We start from the raw sequence: 14285 nt of genomic DNA, 5'->3' as shown, positions 1-14285 counted from the left end.
TCGCCCGACGAGGAGGCCGGCGAAGAGGTTTGCGCCCTGCAGACGCTGCCGGTGAGTGAGTCACCCGGTTCCTGCCACCCCTCCGCCCAGACCAGCCATCTGCCTTCCTTTCGTCTGTAACCCACCCACCCCTCCTCAAAAAGCAACAGAGGGTCCTGTGGCACCTTTGAGACTAACAGAAGTACTGGGAGCATAAGCTTTCGTGGGTCAGAACAAGATGCATCTGAAGAAGTGAGGTTCTGACCCACGAAAGCTTATGCTCCCAGTACTTCTGTTAGTCTCAAAGGTGCCACAGGACCCTCTGTTGCTTTTTGAGGAGGGGTGGGTGGGTTACAGACGAAAGGAAGGCAGATGGCTGGTCTGGGCGGAGGGGTGGCAGGAACCGGGTGACTCACTCACCGGCAGCGTCTGCAGGGCGCAAACCTCTTCGCCGGCCTCCTCGATGCCGCTGCTCGACCGCTTTGTGGCTGTGGCCGCCGCCTGCCCGCCGCGTTGACTCGGCCCCCGGGCCCACCTGTCCCGGAGGAGGCGGAGGCTGCTGCGCAGGGCGGACTCCAGGCGGCCCCAGTGCCCGGCGTTGTCCGCTGCCATTGCCTCGCCCACCGGCTGCGGCCGAGAGAGCCCCCGGGGCGCTGCTCGCTCTCGGCAGGCGCTCGCTGCCAGCCCCTGGAGGCTCGGAGATCCCGGCCTCCAGCTCGCTGGCTGACTGTCCGGCCGGCAGGGAGCGGGCGTGGCGAGGGGAGCGCTACCGGGTCACCGAAAACCCACGCCTCGCCCCGGCCGCCTCTCAGCTGCGGTGCCGGGCTGCTCCGCACGGCGCTCCCGGTAGAGGCCACCCCGGTGCCGGGGGCCCCACGCACCCCTGCCGTTCAGGGCAGGAGGAAACCCCGGCCTCCCGCGGTAGCACGGCAGCCAGCCCTGGGCTCAGCCCAGCCGGTGCAGCGTGTCTGGACCCATCCCTGGCGGGAGCCCTGCACCCACGGAACGATAATCGGACCCCAGCCGCAGCTTAGCTGCATGCGTCCCTGGTGCAACGGTGAGAGCTGCTGCGCTGTTAACTAGGCTTAAGAATTGGAGCAGGTGGATGAGGCAGCCCTACAGCAGGAAAGGCTGGAACTGAGCTCAGGGCTTCTTTAGAAACAACCTCAAACCTGCTTCCCAGCACTGGACAGGGCTTTTACCTACCCTCTGTACCAGGAGAGGGAGGATATATAAATTTTAACCACAGTACCTAAAGCTATAATAGACTCTCACTTTCACCTCTGATGTGGTAGTGAGTCATAGCTATAACATATGACAAAATCCCCCATAAACAAACAGTATTTCTCCGCTATCATAGTTATCCATGACTGTAGAGCAGCTGTGTTATCCTCAGCACTTTATACAACCAGCAGTTTTATGACTACTGCACCATTCACTACCAAAAGTGAGCGTGTGTATGTACACATCCACCCTCTTCAAAATTTAATACTGAGAAGGCAAGCAGTTTGCCTGATTGGAGGCTCACTAGATTGTAAGTTGTTTTTAACCAAATAAATAGTAATTCTCGCCCCTAGCTTTCAGAATTGTAGGGGTAAAATTTCCAATAGCATAAGAAAAACAGTCACCCTACTGAGCTTTTAATAGTGTTTTATCTCAGTTTAATGTTGACCTTTCTACTTGTGTTCTTCATATACTGCAACTTTCTTGTAAAGAATAGATAACAGCAACTGGTTAATTAAGCTAGCTATGGAATGTCTTGAAGTAGTCCAAGATTAGTTTTGCATTTGCCGTATTCCAGTCTTGTCCTTTTAAGAGTCCCTCGCACACAGCTACATATTTCATTAACATATTTTCTCCTACTTCTCGGAAATCCAGCACTGCACTATGTAAGCTACAATACAGTTCAGTATTAGATTCAGAATCCATTTCATGGGTTCCAGGCTTTTCTTCTCCACAGTGCTTCAGTCCCCAGTAACACATTTCTCCAATATACATCATGGCCAGAACATGGGTATCACTAAATACACCTGCAAAAACAGTTCAGAATTCAAGACTCCAGCGGACATGACACCTATTTCCCCCCTCTTATTTTAACAAATTAATAATCATTAACTTAGTGCTTTTCAATAGATCTCAAGAATTTTACAAAAGGCAGTAAATATAATTATCCTCATTTTACAGAAGAATACAAGAGAGTACAGAGAAGTGAAGCAACTTGCACAAGGTCATCCAGTAGGCCAGTGGCAAAGCAGCAAAAAAGACTCCAAGTCTAAGTCCTAATTCATTACTTTGTCCACTCTGTCTTCCAGTAGAAGTGGGGTTTTAATACGGACTTTGCCATGTACAATTTTCTGACAAATATCAGTGTTTATTGCAATGGTTTATAAAAATACAGAATGTCACTACAGGGGCAAAGGATTTTTTTAAAATACTGTAGGTAAACAACTTTTCTGCACTTCCTCAGCAGCACTGTATTTAAAAAGCAGCTCCCCAGTAGTATTAGTAGCTTTAGTATTTGGACAGTGCCATACTGAAGATACCCAAGGCGTTTTACAAAGAAAAAACATTACTAAAGTGAAGATAAAAAAAAAAAAGTCCTATTAATTCTTCTTACTTTATAAAAAGTGATGACTTATGACAAGGCTAGATTGAAAGCCCCGGTGATTGTCTTAATCCCAGCTCCAAAACACTTCCTATTTTAATTTGTTTAATTCATTTAACCAGCGGGTGCTTCAATTTTCATAATTTATATAAATGTACAGTGCCACCTCAAAAGAATTTGTTGAATAGTGACCCCCCCCCCCCTTTGGGTGGGGGGGTGAAGCTAAACTCAGTTTTTTTAAAGTACTTTAAGATCCTCAGATGAAAAGCATTAATAGCAATAGTGATATATATAGCCATAGAACAGGTACAGCATAGGCAGTGACAGTAAAAATGTCCCAACTCTACCTAATGTGACTCAACCCAGTTCTGGAAGTACTATCGCTAAGGGCTTGTCTATACTTACGCGCTGGTTCGGCGGCAGGCAATCGAACTTCTGGGTTCGATTTATCGAGTCTTGTCTGGACGCGATAAATCGAACTCAGAAGTGCTCCCCGTCGACTCCGGTAATCCTGCTCGCCGCGAGGAGTACGCGGAGTCGACGGGGGAGCCTGCCTGCCGGGTCTGGACCGCGGTAAGTTCGAACTAAGGTACGTTGACTTCAGCTACGTTATTCACGTAGCTGAAGTTGCGTACCTTAGTTCGATTTGGGGGTTTAGTGTAGACCAAGCCTAACACTGTGAACACAGTTAATCTACCATGTCCATTTAATCCTAGGCATGACTGCAGAGACTGCCAGCAAGGTACCACTTAGTACCATGTATAGTGGGTTTTGTGCTGTTGACACTTGCCTATTGAGAACTGGACAGATCATACAACACCAAACTGTCTTCAGATGCTAATAACTTTTGGGCACTGATGATCTGGACCTGAATTTGAACCAATGACCTAGATGTCAAAGGCTTTGTATCCCATAACTAGATCATTCAGCTGTCCATTTTCCTGAGATGAATTTATAGTTCAGCTAATTGTCTTATTTTCTCTCTTCCCTTCCCCCCTTCCCCCATATCCACAATTCAGAACAGGAAAAGAGGACAATTTGTTGGGTCCACAAGTCTTGCCTGTTTCTATGATTTATTGTTCTTAAAAGGGGACAGAATTCGAATGTGAGTGAAGTTCAAATTAGGTGGTAGAGGATCTTACAAAGGAGAGGGAACAGGAGAAGAACAATTTACCTTCACTGAGCAGTCTAGCTGTGTCTGTATCCTGAAATGAGACATCATTTAGCTGAGTAGGGTATCTAAACCTTAGCATCTTCAGTAAGTAATGGATTCCATCATTAAGACACTGAATATAAATTACACAGAAAACAGAGAAGTGTTAGAACAGCAAACAACAAATTAGATCAACTACAATGTAATCAATTCTAGTCAGAATTATTTTAAATTAAAATATTTCCCAAGTACTTATGTGAAGGAAAAACAATAAGATGAATATAATTTTGAAGGCAAAAGTCATTTTTTAATTTAGTCACAAATCCATGAAATTAACTTTTTTCATCTTCCTGTGTTCAGTTATGCAACATAAGCCATATTAGATTGCTATATTTATGATTTTAGTTAAGACTATTTTAAAATTGCTATTTTAAGGAGATTATGTTTAAATTTAATTTGAGCTGAATTTTTAATGTACTAATTGGTAACATAACAGAAGTATTTTCAAGTAACTTTTCAAATGGCTGCTGAACAGATAAAATAATTTAACTTTTAAAATAGACAGTGTTGAAGGGCAAAATTTTCAAAAGTGCTTAAGTGATTTAGGAGCCTAAATCCTATTTTCAAGTGCGATATACGCATTTATGTCCTTAAGTCTCAAAAAATCAATAGGATTTGGTATCCTAAGGGTCTGTCTACATGGGAAAGTTATATCATTATAAATTAAAGTTTAAATTTCAACAACAGTTATTACATTTAAGAGCGCTTTTTTATATTAAAAAAAAGAAAGAAAGAAAAATCTTTGGAAGAGATTCAAGAAAACTGAAAAAGAATATCCACCAGGGGGTTTATATCAGTATAACTATATCTGTTTAGCTATAGCAGCATAGCTAGTCAAATTTTCCCATGTAGACAAGTCCTAAGTCACTTAGGTGCTTCTGAAAATTTTACTCCAAGTTTCCAACTGTGATCCAAACTGAGCCAGTCCAAATGACAGAAGAGAAAACTGTGGCTAGATTAAAAAATCTAATGTATTTCGTGGCTGTTGTGATTTTGTCAACAACTCCAATCTAACTCAAACAGCTTGTCTGAGGATCACAGTTATCCCATGATCATCAGCTTGTTAGAATTACAACAAATTTTAAAATGTCTGCTTGTGAAGAAAAGGGGCTTTACCTTTTTAAACAAGTCAGTGTTTTTTGTTAGCCAGCATCCTCTCTCTTTTACAGTGTGACAATACATGTAGAGTAGAGCTCCTCGTCTCCAGGACAGACATTCTAACAACTCTGTACCAAGAACACCAATTAGCTGAAATAAAATTCAAAAGCTGAACCAAAACTGTTGTTTTAGCCCTAGGAAATCAAAGAAATACATAAGAACTGTGACGGGCACAGAGTTTATTGTTTTTAGGTTAAGCAGCCAAAAGGTCTCTTGAAACTAACAGGAGTACTTGTGGCACCTTAGAGACTAACAAATTTATTAGAGCATAAGCTTTCGTGGACTACAGCCCACTTCTTCGGATGCATATAGAGTGGAATAAATATTGAGGAAATATATATACACACATACAGAGAGCATAAACAGGTGGGAGTTGTCTTACCAACTCTGAGAGGCCAATTAAGTAAGAGAAAAAAAACTTTTGAAGTGATAATCAAGATAGCCCAGTACAGACAGTTTGATAAGAAGTGTGAGAGTACTTACAAGGGGATACAGACTAACAGGGCTGCTAATCTGAAACCTGTCATCTTGAAACTAAGTGAGTTCTGGACCAGACTACAACTAGCAAGAACTACCACTGTGAGAGTCTAGTGAGCTGCTTCTAAAAATGGTCTGTGGACCATCATTCAAGAATCAGTGCTTATAGACAGATAAGATTCAGAACCTTTTAAAGAGACCTCAGAATATTTTGTGGTTTACCCATCAAAATTAAAAATAAGCGTCATTCTCTATTAAAACCCCCAACCATTTGAAATAAGGTCATTTGCCATAATTCAGTACTCACATCTTGATGCATGTTGCTTTCTTTAACTAGAACCTCTGGTTCTGAAAGAATACTGATAAGTTCTTTAACTTTCTGTAAGGAAGAATCTTCTGGAAAATCTTCATCTACAAGTTGGTTCTCCTCAAAATATGTGATGTCCAAGACTATCTATAAAAAGGGAAAACACATAAGGCGTAAAAACATACTATAAACAAAACATTGAACAAATTCATTAAAAATTATATTTAGTAAAATATGAGCTTGTTAATATTATGATTTTAAAGTTAATTATTTTGTAATAACATTTAATTTAGAAAAACTCACTCTAGAGTTCACAAATCACAAAGTTAAAATTCTTACAATAATTTCAGTCTACATAATAGACACAGGACATGGTGTTGTCCTCCTCTAACACTGGTGCAACTCCCATTAATTCTGGCTTGTCTCGGATCCAGAGCATAAGATGACCTGAATTTTCTGAAAATGCTTGCAACCACCACAAAATACACTACAAAAACAACAAGGAGTCTGGTGGCACCTTAAAGACTAACAGATTTATTTGGGCATAAGCTTTCATGGGTAAAAACCTCACTTCTTCGGATACACTACAGGTATCGAAGAACATTGAGGAATCTTTTCATGCTATGCCACTTTTTCTTTAATTTTAATTATAAATGTGACTGTTTCTTAAAGCATGTCTCATTTAAAAACCATACCTGTGTATAAAGCTGCAAAAGATTTGAAGGATTTACAGTTTCTTTATCTTCTTTACAAAGATTTTTCAACTTCTCCAGAGAAATAGCACCCTTCACTAAAAAAGCATCTGTAAGAGGGTGGGGGGAAAAGACCTTAGAAAGAAAGAAAAATGTCTGGCAATAACCTACAATCAGCCTCGGTGTCTTTCAGCAGCCTGACTTGCCTGATTTTATCATTACACGTTTGCATCCGTCATAACAATATCTGCAATGACAGAAACACCGGCTCAGTAACAGGGAAAACCTACCCTCTAAATGTTTAGTTTTAATTCTCTCAAACAGCCGAGTAGTAAAATACTGAAACAAGCCAGAGGCGCGTTTCCTTGACAGCCTACTGCTTTTGGACCAACGTCTGAACCCCCTATTTTTTACGTTCACAGTCTGGTGCTTTACGAAAAGGCTCCACACTAGAAGTCTACTTCTATTTGAAAGCGGTTCTCTTTGGCCTAGAGGGGCCCCTGCCGCAGTGCCCGGCAGAGGCTCGGTGGGAACAAGTCCCCGTGAGGAACCCGGCACAGAGCTCTTGCTAGGCTGCCCCATGGCACGGAGCTGCCGTCTCCGCAGGGCTCGGCTGTACATGGGGCAGGAGGCCAGAGACCGAGCGCCTTCACGCCAGCTGCCTCCAGCGGGCAGAGCCGGCGGCGCTGGGGTAACCCCCGCTCACCTTCTCCGCCCGCTCCTCTCAGCCGTTCCAGCCTCCGCCCCAGCCCCGGCAACCGCTGGCGCAGCGCAACCACCGCCGCCCCAGCCATAGTAGCAACCACTACAACCGCCGCCCGGATCACGTGACTCAACCTGCCTTCTCACCTGACCTCAACACCGACCCGCCGCCAAAATCACGTGACGCGGGGGGGGTCCCAGCGGGTGGACACGCATGCGCTGTCATGGGAGTGACGGGACCAGCCAACTAGGTGCGGGAAAGGAGGGAAACAGTCTCTGCGCATGCGCCATAGGGAGAGCGTATGTCATGTCGTCACTTTCAGTCTTCCTCCTTTGCGAGTCTCTTTGGTCGCTCTCTGGGCAGAACGCCTACGGGGTTAACCCCTTGTTCTTCATCCCGCCGCTACCCTTCTTATCCACGGCAGGACTGATCCCTGTAGTTCCTTAGTCCCCCCCTTAGCAGCTGGGGTGGGGTCAAATCGTTGCTAGGTGTATCCCACGTTCACCCCCAGAAGGGGCTGGCCCTAGGAGGTAGGGTTAAGGCTTGGGCCAGGGCTGGGGGTGGGTGTGAGTGGCAGAGTCGTACCCCGCTTGGTAGAATTGTCTCGTTTCTCTGGGGTCAAAGGCAAAATGTTTCATAGTAAAACAGAAGTTGTCACCATTAGGCTTCAGAGTTAACACGTGAGCCCAAAGGAGGCCGCTCGTGTCTCAGAGGTGGCACAGCATCTGGGTCACATTTGGAAAGTTTTTATTCACCAGAGGAGATAGAATGTAAACAAACAAAAATCCCTCAGAAAGGAACAGGGATGCTGAGAAGGTGGATGAATATCTTCCACTGACTCTTACAATCCATACTTAAATACTGTTCTCCTTCCTACTATGCAGCTTCAAAGCCTTTGAGGAACATCTCCACTAGAATCAGTTAATTGTTTATAAATCAGGATGCAGTTCAGACCTGGTGTAAAATGGTTCTTGGCATTAAAATAATCGTAAGCAACATTGACTTAAATTGAAGGCAGAATGACTAAAAGTAAGAATTTTTCAGATTTTAAACTGAGCATTGCCCCAATTCCAACCGCTTCACTGCTGATTCCAAGGGATAACCTTTTAATATTGGGGCCCACTTGATAAAACTGAAAATTAGATAAAAATAAATCTACATGTATACTTGTTTTGGATACATGCTGCTGCTTTTCCATGTCTTGGTTCCTATCCAGCCTAAAATACACCTGCAGGTGATGACCCTCAGAAGCTCTGCAGAGGTTGCCTCCAACAACAAGCTGCTAGCACACCATAGATTGTTACCATCATGTTTCATTGGTATAACAACTGTATTTCTAAAAAAACCCCAACAACAACAAGGAATCCTTGTGGCACCTTAGAGACTAACAAATGTATTTGGGCATAAGCTTTCATGGGCTAAAACCCATTTCATCAGATGCATAGAGTGAAAAATACAATAAGCAGAATATATATTACAGCACGTGAAAAGATGGGAGTTGCATACCAAGCCGGGGAGAGGGGCAGGGCTAACGAGCCAATTCAATCAAAGTGGAAGTGGCCTATTCTCAACAGCTGACAAGAAGGGGTGAATATCAACAGTGGGGAAATTACTTTTTGTAGTGACCTAGCCACTCCCGGTCTTTATTCAGGCCTAATTTGATGGTGTCCAGTTTGCAAATTAATTCTAGTTTTGCAGTTTCTTGTTGAAGTCTGTTTTCTATGTTTTTTTGTTGTGCCTTTAACTATAATACAAGTATCCTAACATAAATTGATTTAGTACAAGGAGCTAAGGGATCATAGCACTCTATCCTTTTCTTCTAAATTGTATTAGCAAGATCAGTTTCCAGATGGAGTTAGAGACTTTGGTCCTCTCGAAGGAGAATACCAGCTCTAAAAAGGGAGTCCTGGAAGGTACCCTGAAAGTAGCAAAACTCACAGTCCCTCATTACAAGGGATGCCCCTTATTTTTTATCTATGTACAGAAAGATTGGGAGTTGCTGAGTGCTGCAGAAAGCTTCAAGAAATACCCCCAGCAAATGTGAGTGTTGCTTATTAATTATTATTAAGAATAGTAATATCGGAGGAAGGTGAGGTGGGGGTGCTAAGAAAACAGTCCCTTATTTTTGAAATACAATGTTGGCAACCCTTGCTGGGGCAGAGGTAGCCTGTACTAGAGTAAGAAAATGCAGACCCTATTTCATTTGCTTGTTCAGCTGATTTACAACTCCCTACTCTGAAGCAGCATCTGTATCCTACAGGAGTTACGTAGCCCAGAAGGTAATGGATATCCTCTTATTGAGTTTTCTGTAAACTCTTTAGAATGAAATTTGCAAGAATCCGCTTTTGGAAGCACAGTTTTCCCTCTGGAGTATAGCAAAGCTGCTAGGAAGGCGGGATTGTCACTACATACAACGTTCAGGGAGAAAATATCACTTTTTATATCTGAAGTGGGTTATCTTTTAAATCATGTTTTTAAAAATTTGGGTTTAGAATTTGCATAAACAAGATAATGCACAGATTTATATTTTATGTCTAATATGGGATGAACTAACTGGGTGTTCTGTCTTTCTTTTTTTTTTTTTTTTAAGTCACATGTTTCAAGGAGCAGTTGAACTAAAACCATCATCTTACCTTGACATCAGAAAGGTCTACTTTCTAGAGCCTACTAATATGTTTATTTTATCAACCAATCAGTGCTCCATTAGGATATTTTTTAAAAAAGCAGAAATTTGATTTATTGTTATCTTAAAATCAGAAAACAGGCACTCCTCTCACAGACACCTTTTTTTTAAACTGTTAATCATGTGCACTATCTGCTTTGCTTACAAATTCTGAATTTTAAATTCAAAACAAAACAAAAAAGCAAAATCTACAAGACAAACCCCTGTTAAGCCACTTTTGGAGGTCTGGGTACTTTGAAGTAACCTTTAATATTTTAGTTGTGTATGTATTGACATTTATCTCTTTTATGTTAAGTTTTATAAATATGTTTTTAAACTATTTCCTCCCCAAAGTAAGGCCTGGTTACTCCATCTATAAACCACATCTAGTGGAGGTCAGCATTCAAGAAACAGGTATATTAATACCAGAATTTTCATGACATCATAGCCATATATATAGCCATATATATACAGAGAATATTGTCTTTGTAATGAAATATAATAGTTTGTGTCTTGTACCTTTAAGGCACCCCTCCATTATTCTGCTGAGGGAGCTCTTCAGGACCCCTTTCTGAGCGTAGGTAGTCAAATTTGGGATGGGGAGAAGAGAAAACCTGTGGAGGTGGTAAGAGATCTGCTACCATTTCTGATTTAGATCTTTTTCTTGGTTGTTTGTGCCCACATTTGTTGATTTTAACCCCAAATTGTGACTGTATTGTCTCAGTATCTTCCTCACTGATCAGTGAACACCATCAACTCTCAATAGTGAATGAGATTACATCTAACCGTCCAGTGCTTAATTTGTGCCAGAGCTAAGCCCTGGCACCTCTAGGCTTGGCAGTTCATAGCCCCAGCACCTCTGGGTTTGCTGCATCAGTTTTTAATGTAAAAAAAATTGCTTGAGCTCCAGCAGCTAATTGCTTGAGTACCAGCACCTCTTTCGTTAGAAATTAAGTACGGCATCTAACCTTTCAGAAAGTGTATGGTAGCAATAAACATAGTTATTGCCCACAGCCATCATTTGTTTTGCCTTGTCTGACAAAGAGAACTGTACCTTTGCTTAGTCTGCAAGCCTGACTTTTGAGCACCATGCCAGCCTCTCAAACATTCCGGCCTGTTTGTACTGTGCCTTCTCTGAAAACTTGACACACACATCCATGTGTATTGAGACTTTATGTAAACCCTTACTTACTATGTCACAATGAAACCTGGCCTAAATGACCACTCAAGGGACTGACAGCTTTGATAGAAATGGTCATCTGATAAAGATGAGGCAAAATTATACTTGCTATTCTGCACATGGGAGGGAAATGGATTTGTGCCCATTTTTATTATATAAAAAGAGAGCCTGAAAGGTTTTCATTTAATTGCAGTGGGGTAGTTCTACTGGTGTTTTCATATTAAAAGTTCAAGTCTTGTCTATCCTGTTTTCCTGAAGGCCTGTATGGATAACTGGGAAACTAATAAGCTTATGACATAATAAATATAAAGCAAGTGACATCTGGTTAATTGAGAGGGGAAGTGATTTTTATCAAATTGCTAAAATTTTTGATTTGTTTGATTTTGCTTAGACCCATTTAATTCAAATTCACTACAAACATTTGGAAGAAAATATGTTGTTTAAAGACCTACCACAACTGCCCATTAATTTCAAGGCTTGGAAAGCTCACAGTCCAAACACTGTGAGCCCTCCAAACAAACCTTTGAGAAAACCAGAGAAAACCTGACTTCCTGATATTTCTAAGGCTTTTTATTAAAGGTGGGGAAAAAAGAGCTCATTTAAGATGATTTAATAAAGAAGGAGATTGTTTGTTTAATAATAGTTGTGTCCTATGCAGGTGTTACTGTTTGTGGGAATTAGATGACAGTTGTCTGTCCAGTATTTCCTGTTTACAAAACTGAGGATATAAATAGGGCAAGAAATGCACAGTCGCTTTATTTACTCATTTTTAAGACTGGCTGTTTTTCTGAATAGGTGGAAGAAAACACACATACCAGCATGTAAGTACCTGCGGTTGAGATTATAACAGGTCAGCTTTGCTTCTGCCATCAAATAGAAGAGCCAAAAATATGGCATTGCCACAATTGTATATTCCTGTCTCTCTTTACTTAGAGAGACTTTCGCCTAGTCTGTAAACTGAAAGGCTTTCACCACCAAATCATGTACTAAAGATTGGGCTTGTTTAGATTAGAGTTTTATATGCCAAAAGGGGTTCCTAGAAGTTGATTAGGAGAAGGAGGAACTGTCTATGCTCAGAAGATTGCTTCTTTCTGGTTTACTTTTTAATTGGGTTAGTTTCTTATTTACATGTTTGGCTTTTTGCTCTGTTGAATCAGAAAAATGGGAGTTAGGAAATATTTGGAATGTGAGTGCGTTGCTGGCAAACCAGGTGCCAGCTCAGGTCAGAACCCCAGACCAATTCACTTGTGTGTTAGTATAGATCAAAGAGTTAAATATATAAGTGTGTATTCAGATGTTTAAGCATCATTAAAACTAGTGTAATGTAACTTGTATTGTTTTCACGTATCTGTTCCTGTTATAATGTAACAGCAAATATTTACATGATGTATACCTGCTTGACTAAATAACCCATCAAATAAATCTTGTGGAATGCTAATGAAGAACTTCAGGGCTTTAACAGAAAAGGCTAATTCCAAAGCAAATGGCCATTGTGGTGATGACCTGAGATCAGAGACTCAAAGTGGATTCCTCTCTCATCCTCATCAAAGGAAAAGCCCATGTGGGTAGAGAGACTATCAACTTGCTTTCTATGTGACGATACTATAAATATGGATTCAAAGACAGATCCTTTATCTCCGGACTGTTTGGATTCTAACAGGGCAGAATAACTGAACGAGAAGACAGAGCTCCCCAGAGTTATGCTGGATAGTCCTGAAAGACTTTTGGGAAACTGATAGTTTATTACATCACCGCCACCATTTGGAATTACAAACTGTGGTTCACCGGTACGTATGTTTTACTTGCTTAGCCTCTCAATAACTCTCATTCTTTTTTTCTTAGCTAATAAAACCTTTAGTTAGTTTACTATGGAATTGGCTGCCAGCATTGTCTTTGGTGTAAGATCCGGAGTACCAACTTATCTGGGGTAAGTGACTGATCCTGTGGGACTAGGAGAAACCTGATGTGGTGTGATTTGGGGTTTAAGTGACCATTATCACAAAGTTCAGTTTGTCTGGGTGGCAAGATAGGCTAGAGCAGGGATGGGCAAACTTTTTGGCCTGAGGGCCACATATGGGTATGGAAATTGTGTGGCGGGCCACAAATGCTCACAAAATTGGGGGTTGGGGTGTGAGAGGGGGTGAGGGCTCTGGCTTGGGGTGTGGGCTCTGGGGTGGGGCCAGAAATGAAGAGTTCAGGGTGTGGGAGAGGTTCCAGGCTGGGGTAGGAACTTGGGGTGAGGGGGAGGGCTCCGGCTAGGGGTGCGGGCTTTGGATTGGAGCTGGGTATAAGGGATTGGGGGTGCAGGAGGGTGCTCTGGGCTGAGACGGAGGGGTTCGGAGGGTTGGTGGGGATCAGGGCTGGGGCAGGGATTTGCAGAGGGGGTCGGGGTGCAGGTTCTGGGTGGCGCTTGCCTCAAGCAGCTCCTGGAAGCAACGGCATGTCCCCCGTCTGGCTCCTATGCGGAGGTGCAGCCAGGCATCTCTGCACGCTGCCCCGTAGCAGGCGCCGCCCTTGCAGCTCCCATTGGCCTCAGTTCCCAGCTAATGGGAGCTGCAGGGGCGGCGCTTGGGATAGGGGCAGCGTGCAGAGCCCCCTGGCTTCCCCTATGTGTCGGAGCTGGAGGGGGGACATGCTGCTGCTTGCAGGAGCCGCATGGAGCCACGGCACATGCAGAGTGGGACAAGCTTCCGACCTCGTGCTCTGGCTGGAGCACCAGAGCAGGGCAAGCCCCGCACCCCGCTACCTGGCAGGAACTTGAGGGCCAGATTTAAACATCTGAAGGGCCGGATGCAGTTCCCGGGCTGTAGTTTGCCCACCTCTGGGTTAGAGAGTCTAAGAGGACTATCTGTGACTCCATGGTATAGTGATCCAGGAGTTCACTTTTGTTACTGGCTTGGTGAAATCTAATTATAGAACATATCACCAGTTTGGGGTGTCTGACCTTGTTTTTTGACAGTCTGCCCTGAGGTAGGCACTCTCAGTTGTGAGACACTCCAGACAGCGTAACAATGAGTCCCTATGCTCTGAAGTAAAATCATGCAAATAAATTTATTCCTGGTGTAACATCTATGGAATTACACAAAGAATGAATTTGGCTCATGGTTTTTGTTGCTTTATATGTTTGCTTCTAGGATACACACCAGTTTCCACCTGTATTGGAACTAAGCACTTCATTAGATAGCAGACCCTGCAACTTCTTTCCTTCAAAACCACATGTGCTTTTCACCCTGCTGGAGGTTTGTGTGTAAATACACATGCACATATATGTAGACTCAGAGAACAGATTAACTGAAACTATTGTTGTAA

The 14285-nt window shown here is 42.8% G+C and overlaps 2 protein-coding genes across 3 annotated transcripts in view; both read right to left on the bottom strand.

The window, feature by feature from the left end:
• The window catches only part of FBXO4 (F-box protein 4), a 19318-nt gene extending 18573 nt beyond the window's left edge, over window positions 1-745 (bottom strand). Inside the window, exon 1 of the mRNA XM_034774108.1 lies at window positions 400-745. Coding sequence (XP_034629999.1) covers window positions 400-591 — 192 coding nt within the window. The 5' untranslated portion in view covers window positions 592-745. The remainder of the gene's footprint in view (window positions 1-399) is intronic.
• Window positions 746-1595: 850 nt separating this feature from the next.
• C6H5orf51 (chromosome 6 C5orf51 homolog) lies at window positions 1596-7263 on the bottom strand. Of its 2 annotated transcripts, XM_034774109.1 has the most exons (6): window positions 7138-7263; window positions 6435-6541; window positions 5740-5886; window positions 4914-5045; window positions 3759-3870; window positions 1600-2009 (listed from the first exon to the last, which is right to left on the bottom strand). In XM_034774109.1, the coding sequence occupies exons 1-6, from the start codon at window positions 7223-7225 to the stop codon at window positions 1723-1725; spliced, it is 873 nt and encodes a 290-aa protein (XP_034630000.1). In that variant the 5' UTR covers window positions 7226-7263; the 3' UTR covers window positions 1600-1722. The 2 variants fall into 2 exon arrangements, with proteins under 2 accessions (XP_034630001.1, XP_034630000.1); XM_034774110.1 differs by lacking the exon at window positions 4914-5045 and having other exon boundaries at window positions 1596-2009.
• Between the last annotated feature and the right edge of the window lie 7022 nt (window positions 7264-14285).

Source organism: Trachemys scripta, chromosome 6 (genome assembly GCF_013100865.1).
Source record: "Trachemys scripta elegans isolate TJP31775 chromosome 6, CAS_Tse_1.0, whole genome shotgun sequence".
NCBI classification, from domain to species: Eukaryota; Metazoa; Chordata; order Testudines; family Emydidae; genus Trachemys; species Trachemys scripta.
This window is presented reverse-complemented; position numbering and strand designations above follow the sequence as displayed.